This window comes from Oreochromis niloticus, linkage group LG12, assembly GCF_001858045.2.
Source record: "Oreochromis niloticus isolate F11D_XX linkage group LG12, O_niloticus_UMD_NMBU, whole genome shotgun sequence".
Taxonomy (NCBI): Eukaryota; Metazoa; Chordata; class Actinopteri; order Cichliformes; family Cichlidae; genus Oreochromis; species Oreochromis niloticus.
In genome coordinates, this window is record NC_031977.2 from 13,864,741 (window position 1) to 13,880,081 (window position 15,341).

The 15,341-nt window shown below is 41.2% G+C and overlaps 1 protein-coding gene across 2 annotated transcripts; it reads left to right on the plus strand.

The window, feature by feature from the left end:
- The first annotated feature begins 4,639 nt into the window (after window positions 1-4,639).
- Window positions 4,640-11,220, plus strand: stc1 (stanniocalcin 1). Of its 2 annotated transcripts, none has more exons than XM_005457463.4 (4): window positions 4,640-5,021; window positions 6,756-6,895; window positions 7,014-7,225; window positions 7,738-11,220. In XM_005457463.4, the coding sequence occupies exons 1-4, from the start codon at window positions 4,841-4,843 to the stop codon at window positions 8,036-8,038; spliced, it is 834 nt and encodes a 277-aa protein (XP_005457520.1). In that variant the 5' UTR covers window positions 4,640-4,840; the 3' UTR covers window positions 8,039-11,220. The 2 variants fall into 2 exon arrangements, with proteins under 2 accessions (XP_005457520.1, XP_003452723.2); XM_003452675.5 differs by having other exon boundaries at window positions 4,646-5,021; window positions 6,753-6,895.
- The last annotated feature ends 4,121 nt before the right edge of the window (window positions 11,221-15,341 follow it).

Consider the following 15,341-nt stretch of genomic DNA (forward strand, 5'->3'; position numbering starts at 1 on the left):
GTTGACCAATCTGCTGAAGAATGCAGTGCTTTCACTCCAATCAACAAGCATAACAAGCATGCAGCTCATGTAATTGACTACAAGGTTGTACTTTTTAGCCCCTGGATTTGATAGCAATAGTCGGTTTCCGGGCTCTTGAACACTGCGTATGATCATCGTATGTTTCCACATTTTCATGGCTCTTGTTGCTTTTCCTGTGATTTGAGTGAATGGTGTAGTGCTTGAAAAACCTGAAAATAAACCTGAAAATATCCATTTTTACGTATTTTTTGCAATGCATTGTTCTGGCCCTAACATTTAATGCACAAGAGCTGCAGCATGTTTTCATTCCAGCCTCGAGATGCACAGCCCCGCTATGCTACTCGCATTATACAGGAATGCAGATCCTCTGAGCTTTTGCATTACGTAGTCATGCATGCATCTGTCCAAGGAATTCCAAAACCCATTCAGGTTCTGCAGGCGAAGAAAATGAATATAAGACTCTTAATAAAAACAAGTAACGTTACACCGTCCATTCTGGTGATGCAGAAATGAGTGTTTTGTCCCATTAAATCATTTCTTCTGACAATGATAAATTCCACAAGCCCAGAACAAAATGAGGGCTCTGAACACAGCAGTGTGTGCAAATTTTTGCTTTTCTGAGTGGTGAATGTCACTCACAATAGTAAATGGGCTTAGCTGTTCACTGCACCCACAGAAACCAAATCTCAGTTTGGCTGCTCTACTTCTGCTGTTTCAGTAGATGTTCCTCTAACAATAGATGCTTATGACTGTGACTTCAACAGCACTGGATGGGATCACTGGATCTGTAGCAACAGTTATAATGAATAAAACACAGTGTCTTCATCGACAGATATGTGCCTGCGTGTGTTTCTTTTACCGTCGGTGATCTCGTCTGACGGCCACCACTGGGTGCTGAGTCTAATGGAAGGCTGCCCACAGCCCACCTCCTGCTCAAAATATTTCCCCAAAAATTAAGTGTTATCCTCATGTGAACAGCAAAAGCATCTGCTGCTAGAGAGAAAAACACATTACCCCCTTGGCAAAACATCACACATCAAAACACACACACACATTTCTAACGGTCGGTGCAAACATATCATCGTCGACTGGTGCGCGTAGCGACCCGGTTTCCACTTTTCTCAGTGTTGAAAAGGGGATCGTGTTTTCTCTTCACACCTCCAATATACCCCAAACTAAATCTACAGGAGTTTGAAGATGGTGCACCACAGTTGCTGTTTACAAAAGTCGATTGCATCTGACCAAAGTCCCTCTTATGGACGCAGGTAGACTAGGATTTACAGCTTGCTTTTGCTTTGCTAAAAGGGATAACATGAACTTGTTAAAAGGCTTTAAGCGCAGGCATTAGTAGTATCAAACTCCTGTCCATTGCCCAAGTTTCAAATCTCTTGCTCACAACTACCAATCTTGGAACTATAGAGGAAGTTTCAATCAGGCAAACTGCAATAAGCTTCGGGCAAAATTCAACTTAGATGCAAAGTGACCTCCAATCAGAGAATCAGTCCGTCCACGTGAATGGAAATGAATGCAAAACCCTCACGCTTCAGTAGGCTGTTTTTACTGTACGTTTATTCTCTGTAACAGATTTGCCCTTTCAGTGAACTCTGCCCCCTGTCTCCAGTGCCATGCTGATGTTGCCTGTTATTTTTCTGAAAACAAGGTGAATCACCTTCTTCTACCTGACAAAGGAATTCATTATCCTTTCCCCCTCCCAGAGGACGCAGGATTGGTCTTCTCAAATGTGTTTGTGGCATGGCTACGTTCCAAAAAATGAAGAGAGTGCAGTGATGTGCTATCAAGGATGAGGCTTCCAAACTCATGAATAAACTCTCAATTCATGTCTTCAGTTTCAGTTGAGGCACACCAAAGCTTGCGGGGGGTGGGGTGGGGGGGGACAATAAATGCAAGAGCAGCAACAAATTCAGAAAGCATGGATATCAGCTCAACATCTGACTCAAATCTTACATTGTTCACATTGTTGCTTTGTTACATATTTTTTCCAGGGAACGCTGACAAAACCAGTAAGCATGCAGGATGGGCTTTGACACGCTGTTTTCGAAACCTGCTTTGTATCGAGAAAAGGCAGTAAAAACAAATCCCTTTACTGTAAATACAAAGGTAAAAGTAAAAATTGACATCAAACACCAAAACTTTAACCTCGAAATAAAGATGTGTCTCTTTCTTTACTAGAGGGGAAGCCCCAAGGGGATTAAAATGAACTAAATGATAGACCTTCTAGGTACAACATGCAACTTAGGCCCCTTCGTAGATGGTTTATTGTGATTCATTCATTAGCCTGCTAAGTTCATGTTATCTTTTCATTACAAAGGCTATTGGTGTAGTCGGCATGTGGCCATATTTGGATTCCCCAGCGAGAGATAAGGTGCCAGCAGCTTTACATCATGCCTGTCTCCTTACAGCACTGTGGGAAAAATTAGGGTTATAGTGCAATTATTGCCAAAGATAACCAGAATACAGCAGAGGGGCTTGACGAGGGGAAGCTGTGCTGTCTGAAAAGTTACGCTAGTTTCATGGAAAATATTTAAAATCCCTTCACTAATGTGAACACTTACACTTGGCACAGAGAGTCAACCTAGTAAATGAACTACACGTGTGACAAGACAGATGAGAAGAAAACCACATTGGAGGAGAGAGAAAGGAAAGCATGTTTCTGCTGTAAGTCTAAAATGTTCCACACTCTGATTATCAGGACATTTCAGCTTCCTCAGTGTCTGATTCGGCCTGAATTGGCTGAGCGTTGCAGTGGGTGAAGAGGCGTGAGGCTTCCATGATAAATGATAGCTTAGAGTCCCACACATCATCCTCTGTGTGCCGGCACGTGCAACTGCAAGTAAGTGCACTGCAAGCCTGAACATTTTCCAGTTTTAGGAAGAGGAAAATAGTTAAGTGCAATCATCTGCACTTCACATCAACACTACAGGTAGTTTATCTCGCTGTTACATGAATTCCCTAGGCTAAAGCAACAATGGTGCCATCATTAAGCACAGTTCAGGAAAATGCCAGACTGATAAAGAAGACATGTCATTTGAATGCTCTGGGTTGATATTTGGACAAAGCTGTTTAAATCCGGTAAAGTACCCAGCACATTTGACTAAAGAAAAAAAAGAAAAGAAGGTGGTTAAATACACTTCTATTAGCGGTTAAAAGGATTTGCATTTGTTGAGCTTAGGGGCTTTAGAAAAATAATTTGGGGTTAAGAAGAGGGCTGATTCTTGTGTTTTCCTTTTAAGGCAAGCAAGACTTGCCCCGGCGGTATTAGTGTTTCCTTGTAATGTAGCACAATCCCCGGCATCTCAGAGTGCCCTATAGCCAAAATGATCAAAAAGCATTTTAAGCATTTTAAAGAAGAACTGGTATTGTAATAAAATGTAATAATATCTCCATATTGTCAGAGCAGGAAAAATAACAAGAACCACCAATAAGCAATGGGATTATGAGCAAATTTGTGGCATTTACAGTAGCTCAAGGCACCAGATAGTCAGCATAAAGCAGAGCTGCAAAGTCTGTCAGTAACAGTTTGGTAAATGCAGGCAGATGTATAGTAGCTCTACAAAATGTTTTACAATGTGTTTCTAATCCATCCATTCACAAACACTCACCAATGGCAGTGAGTCACCATGCGAGGCATTGTTCTGGCAACAGGAGCAGTGTCTGGTTCAGTTTCCTGCTCAATAACACCTCAGTATGTTTAGGGACCAGTGCTCGAACCCCTCCAACCCCGTGATTAGAGCCAATTGTTTGTGGCCGTACTGATGAAAATGTGTTTGCTAGTTGTGTGGCTATGTGAACTACAATCCAGTCTTCTGCTTCCATATTTTTGCTTTGCCTCAAATTTCACTGAACAAGTGAAATACATTATAAAAGTGGAAAAATGTTAAGACAATGTTGAATTCCTAGTAAAACATAACATTTAGCATCATGTGCTGCCGCTAGATGACAAATTTGTCTATGTAATTGTTGATTGTGACGGAAAAAATAAAGTCATGATACTAAGTTAAGATTTTTGCACATGTTAAAGCTGACCTAGATGACAAATGCAATGCTATTTATCTGGATTTTCCAATAAATATCATTTGGAAAATAAATTACACAATTTACTTTTTCTTGTCCAAATAGTCGTTTTGCAACAGCGTCTTACCTTAACGAAAGCCCCACTTTGATTATACAGCCAATCAGAAAAGGACATTTTTCAGTTATCATTGGATACAAATCACTTTAATCAATATATTCCACATATACGAAACATGGCTGATCTAATGGCAGATCAACTGTGTCTTGCATATGAGGAATACACTGATTTTCTGCAATTAGGGACTATTAGCGGACCATAGAGCTGAAAACTGATGAAAATGGTGACGGAAAAAGACCACATGCCTGTAGCATGTGATAGATGATCTTAATTAGCCCCAAAACTGATTCTCATTTGAAAAACATGACCAAAAAAACTTACAGTACTCAAATTAATTTCCCTAACCTGAATATGGAGTTGTATGATGTACAAAACTGGCCGCTGTTAAATCATTTTATCAATTAATAGTGGACGGACTAAGCCCAAGGTCTTGAATACGATCTGATTGGTCCAACCGCAGAGCTCGTAATATTCAGCGCTCCCATATAAACCCGTGCAGACTTGACATCGGTGCAATCTGTCATGCAAGTCAAAAGGATAGCGAGGAGTCCAGTGTAGAGCCACAGCTGACAGCCTACTCGCAGTAGCCTTCATTTGTTCTGTTTTTGCGCTGCAGAAGGTTTTTTTTTTTTTTTTTTTTTTTTTTTTTTTTTTCGGGGCGCTCTTCTTATGAATTACACACAAAGCAGGAGGCGTCTCTTTGCGTTTAGTTGTGTTATCTGTGTTGACAGGACGATGCTTTTGAGGACCGGACTTTTTCTCCTGCTGGTGCTGAATGCATCAGCCTATGAAGTGGATCAAAACGAGTCCTATTCGCCCAGGAGAGCACGCTTTTCTGCCAATAGCCCTAGTAAGTAACACGCTGCTTCCATCTGCACATCTCAGAGTGCACTGCTTGCTTTCTTATTTTTTATTTACTTCTATCTATTTATTTATTTATTTTTTCAAATGCTCAGCCTAATCTATATAGAGATCTTTCCTTCTCATAAATGTGTTGGCCTATGCAGCCGTTTCTGTCTTAACGAGCGCGTTGATTCGCGGAGAAGGCTGCGGGATTAACGCTGTGGTTTTTGCCGGTGTCCTGCCGGCAACAGATGAGCATGGAGCTTGGTGCTGACACCTGAGAGTGCAGGCTGTGTCATGCTGTTAGTGTCTTTCTCTTGGCTTTTTTCCCCCCTTCTGCTGCATCGGTTCCACTATTTAGCACTGAAGCGGATTGAGAAGCTTTCTGTGCGTTAAACACGGCGTTTCCTGGATAGCGCGGAGCATTCTGGAGCCTTGAAGTTAGAAGAAGTAGATCACACCATTGTGCACCGTTGCACGAAGCAGAAAAAAGCAAAACTGCTTGTCACTGGGTTGTGTCTTTGGGATGAATAAATGCAACCTCTTTTTTTTGCCGTTTCCTTATGTGTAAATGGAAAAAAGCCCAAATCTTTCTAATAACCACTAAGAAAATAAAAAGATCCGCCGCTGTAAAGCATAAATCTGCTTGGCTTCATTCAAATGGTGAGTCTTAAAAAAAATTATTAATATTGTTTGACCACAAAGGCACAGCTCAGTGATAAAAGGCAGTGGGTAACAGGGATGCTCCTTCCCCTTCTGCAGGAATTGCTTCATCATCATCATAAGATTTGCAGCTCACTCTCTGTGTTTTCAGAGCAATCTCTAGTCCCTGGTGGCAGACAGACTTAATCTGACTGTGCAGGTCAACAAAAGGGCCCAGATTCAAAGGCCAAGAAGGCTCTGGGCTCCTCTGTGACATGTTAATGGTTATTACAAAGGTCTTCAGCCAGGCTGTTTGCCATCTTAGCGGATTCTCAGATCAAGGATAAAGAAACAGATTGTTTTGGACCTCTGTCTTGGTGTCAAAATTTAAGTCAGCTCCGGGTGTGTGCATGTGCGTCCCTGATGGCTAACATCATTTTTTCTAAATTTCTGGCACATGGATCGAATGCTGCTGCGGCATGGCTGTGTCACAGCTCTGTCATAGAGATGGGGGTTGCTAGTGGGTTAATCATGAAGTGAGCATGGCAGCATTTTGTGAACGTGTAATTCATTATGTAGATGTACATGGGATCGGTTCTGGAGGCAGAGTCCTCAAGATCAACTTGACAGCTATTTTGTCTAACATAATTGAAGACAAAGATTGGTGACAGTGTGTGTGTGTGTGTGTGTGTTTGAGGGGTGCAACTGTATGTTTATGTGTGTCTACAGGCATGCCAACAATTTTCAGGAAACTCTTTGGTATTTCTGGCGCTGTTCATCCAAGCGCTGCTGAAAAGAACCAAACACTGGAATATAAGTCCCTGCCAAGAGAAAAGTGAAGTGGTGCCAAATAATGTCTGAGACTCTTTGAGTTGTAAGGTGTCCAATCTTCAGTCAAGTCACTGTTTGCCCCGAGTGACTGTCTGTCTGTGTTTTGTGAAGCACCAAAGTATGAAAATTCTCTTTTGTTCACTGCATTTTCTCTTTTAGCTGAAACCCTGGCAACCCTTCAGTAATGAGCTTAGTGAGTGTGCAATGTTTCCCAGTGAACCCACTGTTGACTCCCCTGCTGATGGTTCATTCTCTGTGCCCACAGCAGATGTGGCACGCTGTCTCAGCAGTGCCCTCCAAGTTGGCTGCGGAGCCTTCGCCTGCCTGGAAAACTCAACTTGCGACACAGATGGCATGCATGACATCTGCAAGTCCTTCCTATACAGTGCTGCTAAATTTGACACTCAGGTATATGCTTTCATTCTCTGTTGCTATGTGCACATGAGCTGTGGAGGATTATATGGGCGTATGTGTCAGGACAAGAGTGTGTAAAGCACTGCTGTTTTTTGTTTTGTTTTTTTTACAGGGTAAAGCGTTTGTGAAGGAGAGCCTTAAGTGCATTGCCAATGGCATCACCTCGAAGGCATTCCTCACCATCCGCCGCTGCTCCGCCTTTCAAAGAATGATATCCGAAGTCCAAGAGGAGTGTTACAGCAAGCTGGATATCTGCACGGTTGCCCGATCAAATCCAGATGCTATTGGTGAAGTGGCACAGCTGCCAAGTCACTTTCCCAACAGGTGAGATCGTCCTCTGCCGTATGTGCTTTACAAGTTTTCCCAAAACCAAGTTGAAGAAAAAACGTCTGAGAATTTCAGGCAAATAAGAGAGTACAGCTTGTTTATGAGCAGCATAAGCAATGACTACACTTGTCTTGATTTGCATGTTTTGATTAGCATCAGCGTTTTGCATTCTTTCATGCAACAAAAGAAAATCAAACAGGAATGTCAACTTTGGATGGTTTCATTCCTATTGTTGTTGTAATACATATAGAATTGCAGTTTGGGAGTGGATACAAAAGGATAGAAGGGTGGAGCACGAAGCTTAGTAGGCCAGCGACTGGAGCTGGGATGGTTACGCCCATAGAGATGACATCAGGCCATCTAGAATGCGTGCATAGAAATGCTAATTTTGAACCATTACAGATTACGACGACATGCTTTCTTGCTGTGCTGCACATTTTGTCCTTTTTCCCTTTTAAGCCCCTGAAAAAAATGTAAAAATTCATTCTGTGATGCCTTTGTGGTCCAAGGTTTTATGGTAAGCTGCTACAGAGCCTGATGGACTGTGATGAGGACACGGTGGATCGCGTTAGGACCAGCATGGTGTCGCGGCTCGGCCCAGAGATGACCATGCTTATTCAGCTGCTGCAGAACAAGCCCTGCCCATCCACCGCTGTGGCTGCAGCTGCCGCCATCCCAACTGGAGCAGAGAGCCGTGGGAGCTGGCGCCTGTCCATGGGTCCCCATGTGTACAAGATCCAGCCTAATCTGCGAAACAGAGACTCTGCCAGTCATTTTGGCAAAAAGCGCTCCGCCAGCGACAGCTCCTAACTTCCACTTCCACTCATCCCCTCAAAACACCACAAAAGCTCCTCTATTCCCTAGAGGTGATACCAATCTATTCCTCTGCTAGACTGGAAGTTACAGAAATCCCACCTCTAGGGAATGCTGGACCACCCGTAGAGTCCATAGAGTCGATATCAGTTTGATTGTTGTTATATTATATATCCTACACTTTAGACTCGAAAGAACCCCATCTTCCATAGACTGTTTTCAAATGTGCCCGCTCACAGTTAGTGGTGAACACGAGGCTGCTGCATTTGTGCGACGTGGTCCTGTTCGCTCCTCTTATCGTCCTTTAACAGAGATTAATTCGTAATTCTTTAGACGACAAGCTAAAAAGAAAAAAAAAGGAGAGAAAAAAAAGAGAAAAAAGTGTTTCATGAATTTAGAGCACAAGCCAGTACTTTAAAAGTAAAAAGAAAAAAAAATACAATTTCATAATCCTGATATTTGTTCATGAATAGGAAATCAGTAGTTTGGTTATTATTGGTTTATTTGTAGGAATGGGTAATTACTAGTAGACTTATCTAATATTTCTGCAATGAGATCAGTCGAATTGTGAGCATGAGATGTGGCAATGAGTTTCATAACTGTTTTTGACACTATCATAACACTTAAATGTACTGTATACTAAGTTACCAGAGACAGCCATAGCTAGCCCTCTAAAAGAGAGCGCTCATAATGGAGTGAGGTCTGTAGAGGTTTCATGCTAACCTTTGAGAGGTTACCTTAAACTGACCAAAAAACTTCAAACTGCCCTGAATGCTATTCATGAAATACCAAAATTGCGTATAGCTATAGCACTTATAGATTGTTTTTATTATTATTTCTGATGGCAGATGTAGCCATGGTCATGTGTTTTAAATCATTATCCTGCATGTAAGGATTGTTCAGGTCATGGCCAAGTCTATCAGAAGAAGTCCTTTTAGCATATCTTGTATCCAGACACTTGCAATGCATAAGACTGTTGAGCTCTATAGTATATCCAGTATGGGACCATGCTTAGTGAGATCCGTGTCCATGTTCTTAACTGAGTGCGAAGCAGTCGTGTGTGCGCGCAGTAGCTGATTAGCACGTTCACCGCTGAGACTGAGAGCAGAGTGTCTTCTCGGACTGATGAGCATCACTCTCTGAGGTGAATCATGTGACATGCACACTGGCTTCCAGGTCAAGATGGAGAATGACTATTTAAAGAGAAAAACAAAAGCCTTGTTGGAATGATATTTATTTTCCTACTATATTATTTAATGTTTTTTTTTTATTTTAATGCATTATTGTAGTTTTAATTAATTTACAGATTTAAAGAGCAGTTCAGTCATGGCTCCTATTTGAACATGAGCTCTATGCCAAAAAAAAAAGAAGTGAGCTGACACTCTGGTGACTGAATGGGACCCATGTCATGACTCTGTGCTGGCCATAGGGGAACACGGTTGGTCATTCAGGTCAGGTGATCTACTTCGCGGAGGTTACACGGGACCACAGCAAAACATTAGCTTAGTTTTTTGACACAGTTTCTGGTTGTCGGTGCAGCTGCTAGATGCTCACGTGTGGTGCTGGGGAGTCGTGCACGTTATTGAATCTAAACCAGGTAAAACAAACATCAGCACCGGGGGGCCTGTTAGGAAAGCTTCTCGATGGTTCTGCACTTGCTTGCAGTGCTTTTCTTTGCACGGAATGAAGGTGAGGCATAATTTTAAAGAATATATGACACGGAATCTGAGACATAACCTTTACCACATCTCTCACAGCAAAACTTTTAACCATTTTTTTGCTAAGACTGGCCTTGTATTTAGCTAGAGTTAATGATTCGATGGGTAGCAAGACGAAATATAAACATAGGCAGCGTTCATGTAATAGCATAATGATTTTGGTTTACTTTGGATGCTCAAGCTTTAGGCTGTAGCGAAGCAGTTGCGCATCCGTTAAGCGATTATCTTTCAAAAACAGATTTCACAGCTTTGAGAGACCAAGACAATCATCCCAAACCAGTGCACGATCATAGAGCCACAGTCACTAAGAAGGGTCTTGATGCTGGTGTTTGCTTTTATCTGAACCTGGCAGATAGATGGTGGAACTTCAATAGGATAATCCATGGCTTAGTTTAGAGAATAAAAGTATGTTGTGTAAGTGAGTAAATATTTGTGCACATTGAAAATGCAGTATGGAGGTTTGAATTTTTAACTAAGAATGGGTTGAGTTCACTACTATACAGGTTTATTTAGCAACTATCCCATTTTTAATCTTAAACCTCGCAATTCGGTCGTCTTGAAATTCTTTTACTCCCAAGTCGTGAGAAGTAATTGCCTTACGTTTGACTTCAGTCAATAGAAAATGAGCTGGACCCAGTCCTGTTTAAAAAAAATTGCAGAGGATTACTAGTGAACCGAGTGACGCTCAGACCAGAAAAAGAGATGTTTTATTTTTCAGTGTCAATTTAATAGCTATGTTAAAATTCCAAACTATGCAATAATCACACACAAAGGATTCACAGCAACACAGAAATTGACCTTTATTTCATTCAGTGCCAGCTGATGCTGTGTGAATCAAGCAGCAGCATGTGTGCTCTCATACTGCACTCACAGTGTGAAGGCGATGCTCCTCTATAATGCTTTATGGTTCTGTGTTTTACTTCTTTCAGATTTTATTTTACACTCGCATTCGTTTTGTTCTGTGAATCGTTTCTTTTGTGTCGTGTGGTGCAAGCGGACAGCTGTTCTGAAGGAATCTCTTAGGAAGTTAAGAGCTATAGTCACACTGTAGTATATCCTAGCTTATATTTTATGTTAAATATGCACTTTGCATCTTAACCACTATAAAGGGCATTGAAACATTCAGTACATGTGCAACTGAAACATATTTTATTTACGCAGCGAATGGAGATAAGTAGGAATATTTTGCATCCTGAAGGGTCAGGGCTTCTTCATGTGCTATTGATACATATGTCTATATCTTTGTTGTCCATGGGTAAATCCAAAACCCAACAGCTGCTGCTAAACTGTTACTAGCCTGATCGATGCTGTCTGGATGCCCCTCCACTCTGGCCGCTCTGATCTGTCAACATGCAGTGAGCTCAGCATCGGTCCATATTTGCATTTAAACACACATTAATGTCTATCCATGTCTTCATATTTATCTCCTATGAACATTCTCCATGTCAAATATATTTGGCACGGGCAAATTGACTGTTTCCTCACCAAGTAAAATGTATTGGTAATTTTAGAGAATGTACCTGTATACTGAATGTCTCGTTCGACAAGGACAGGACCGAGTTAGATGACCAGTGAAGGTTATTTGGGAAAAAACAAACAACAACAACAAAAAAAGAGAAGAAAAGCTTTTAATTTCTTTCTGTTTCAGAGTTGAATTCAGGTATAGGGCGCTTAAGGTGGTACTGGAATATTGTTCAATTGACCCATGGTGAGTTTTGTGAAACTGTTTCTGTCAATGCTAGAGACGAAAATCTCCCTGACTTCTGGCACTTCGTGGTACTCTTTCCTCTCAAGACTTGAAATGCATAAATAAATGTTGTTGTGCTTAAACAAAATCGAAATGCTTCAGTGACTAGTAAAGTTTATTTTGTATTCATATATATATATATATACATATACATATACATATATATATATATATGACACTTATTTTAATATCAGATTCAAAAAGTTATTGCTAATTTTAGGGAATTACTGAAGTTCCTGATACAGATGCTATGTAACGCATGATTGACCCTTGTGAATCACTTGCACTTTAAAATATACCCATATACATATATGCCCATACTGTGTATATGTTTGGGTTTTTCCTCTGTACTGAAAAGTCATGAAAGATACAAATGCATCAGTTGTCTGTCTTTTGCTGATCAGAAATAAAATATTTATCATATCTGGCATATGGTATGCAATATGTTGCTTTGCTCTTCTTTCACTCATTCCGATCTTTTATAATATGCTGATTTAAAGTCCCTTAGGCTCGCATTTTTTTTTCCCACCAGCTTGCCTAAAAATATTCACAAATGTCTCTTGACTTGACGCCTTCATTTTATCTACCAGCAAACTGCAACATGTGCAGTTTAATGATGGAAACTGAGGAGAGAATTTTCTCATTACATAAGCTTTGAGATGCATTTATGTTCAGACTATAAAAGATTTTAAACTACCACGACCTCCCAATTATCCAATCCAAAGTGTCAGTGTTGTGCTGTGTGTTTTTTTCTGCAACACTTTTGCTGATACTTCTCATTACAATGCCTTTTATTAGACCGTAAATAGTGTTACCCATTGCACCGCACACTGGAAAGACACTTAAAATGATATTAAGTTCGCTGCACACTCCAGCTTTGCTATGGTGCAGTGCAGTCAGAGTGTGCAGCTACAACCTTTATCACTAAACTACGATTAGCACTGTGTTCTAAATGCATATAAAGCATTGGCATGTATAGATTATGATCTTCACACCAATGCAAAAATAAGGGGCTTTGCAGGATTATGTCAGATTGTGGATCCTACGGTGCAAGTGGATGAGGGGGTGAAATGCAGTGAACTGCAAAATGAACTGCAGCAGTGGCAGCAGGTTAGAGTCAAGACAGATTATAGGTGAGCAGCAAGGCAGCAGGAATGGCCAAAATTGAACCTTATTTTCTGACTACCATACCTTTTCCTTTTAGGTCTGCTTTTCAGTCCAACTGTAGCACTTTAGCTGCTAGATGCTCGCCACTACGTTCACCACCTAGATGTAAAATGTTTTCCATTTGCTCTCATAGAGACGACTTTCTCAAACATCGGTTATATGAATGAACATTATGTAATAAAACTGTAAAGCTTGGCATGTGGGAGGCCTAGGTAAGTTTATCTTTAAACCTCCTCTTGAACATCACAGACCGTGACTATCATATGCCTCCATTGAGAAAGGTGCATTGTCAGAAGAGTGAGTGAAAATAAATGAACACAGGCTGCCTGTCGAGCACACCAGCATTGCTTTATTTGTGTTTGTATAAGAGATGAAGAGGTAATCTAATATGGCTTTCTGCCACTGCCTAACCAGGCCTCATCTATAAAGGTTACACTATTAAAGATGATCTTTTAAACCTGGAACACGCGGCGGTCGTGATTACATAGGTCTCAGCTCTGCTCCTATTAAGTGCCAGAGAATATAATGAGGCATCATTTCCCATTTGGTGGTATCACACTTTCGTATTAATCACTGTGGTAGCCTGTGATATTACTTTTCAGTGACTTCAAATTCACATCTATGATCTATCTTTGCCTGCGCAGTCTTTATGACTGTAAAAGGATCACAAGAGAATCCGGCTGACTTGCAAAGTAATTGCTTTACCAAACACCCTCAGTATGTGTGACAAATCCCGCAGGACCCGTGAAGGAAGCTGAAGGACGGAGCGAGCACCTCCTGATGAAAATGAACTTTCTTAAACTTCAGCACAAACAAGCTGAAACTGCAAAGTGACTGTTTGGTTTAAGAGCCTGAGGAAAAGAGGGGGCAGAACGTAAGAGGCTCCACGGACGCTAATCTCAGTCAGAGGGAGATATAATTTCATGCCTATTTAGAGAAGAGTCCTGAAGGGCTTTCTCATCAACCGCTCTCCAGTCTCGTGGATAGGTGATGCAGCAGCTCTGCACACAGATTCTATTATCTGCTTTAAAGAGACATCCAATCTCAACTCAATCAGTGGCTCTAATGCAAGCATGATGGACAGGAACACAACATAAATGAATTCTTCCATACGGTCTGCGTCTCACAGAGTCTGTCTACACAGCTGCAGTTATATAGTGGGCAACTTTTGAAGGCAATTTGGATGGAATTACTGCTTTCAACACACAGAAACATCTTGTTGCCAGGAAACATTTGAACAGATTTTTGACCCTGCCTATTCACTTCGTTGCCTGTTGCTTGGACTGCTGCCGAGTGTATCACCATCCTGACAATCCCAACCAGAATAATAATGAATAATGACGAAATTAGAATATCATTATGCAGATGCAATTCATGCCATCTGCTTGTGTTTATTTTACCTCAATGTGGCTCCTTTTTAAAAGCAGTTGTGAAACAGCGCTACATTGCAAAATCCTTTCAGCTTTACAGTACATGCACGTCCGTAAAGAACATCAAATATCACAGCATCGCATGAATATAAGCCATAAATGCGTGCATTCCCTACAGCGCTGCATGGGGAGAATGACCCTGAAGGCATAAAAGACCACAGAGCCTCTGATACCAGCCTGCAGGCATGCAACAGACCCACCATTGTTTGTCATTGTTTTAACCTCTTGATTGAATTCTGAGGGAGCAAAGCAATGTATCCACAGTGCATGCAAAGTGTCAGCAATTTGATGGGACAAATGAACAATGCACTGTGGTTTGTGCGGTACGGCAATTACTTCTCCTCTCTCCCAGTGTGTTTTATATTCATTATGTTCTTCTCTTTCCCATGAAACTTGTGGCATATTCATCAGCAGTGTGACAAATTAGATGTGCAGTGAAATGGAGTATGACTGAGAGCAGTGGAAGATTAGATCCACTCCAATCTTACCCAGCAATCACTATCCCTTCATTTCTGTGGGGAAATACCCAAGGACGGGAAAGAAAATGAGATCAAATTTTTTTTACTCAAGAAAGAGCTGGAGTGGCAGGGGAAAGAGATGAAACGGAGCGTTTTCCATTTGTGCCAAAGCGTCTCTCTCAAAGCATTTGTCTTGGAATCGAGTGCAGCTTTTAGTTGTGACTGTGCTGAATGCAAAAAACTAAACATTTACTCAGTTGCACAGAAAACGCAGGTAGATGGCTAGATTTGTGCACCCATCTTTGCCTCAGCCAATCAAAGTGATGGGGCCAACTGAGCATCATATCCATGAGTGCAGCTGAAATGCTCTTGAACACTCTTAAATCTTGGTTTCTCTTGAAGCGCCTGGCTATTTTAACAGCTCTCCAGCTGAACGACGAACCCTGGAAAACACAGGCAGATTTAACTGGTATTGCTGTAGCCACCATTATGGCTTTTCTTAATGCTGGAGACTAACAGGATAGCTAACAAGATGAGATTAACATAAACCCACTGCTTGCTTCTACTTCATTCTGAGATGATCCTGGTGTTGTAGACACAATACGTTTATCGCAGTTTTGCATATGAAATGTGAACTGAACATGACATGTAGATTCAAGAGATTGACAGCAAGAGTCATGCACTCTCGTTTATTGATCGCACAGTGTGTACAAATGCATGTCTGAAATGAATACAGAGTAGCAGAGACATCTAGTGGACATAACCAGGTCACACAGATTT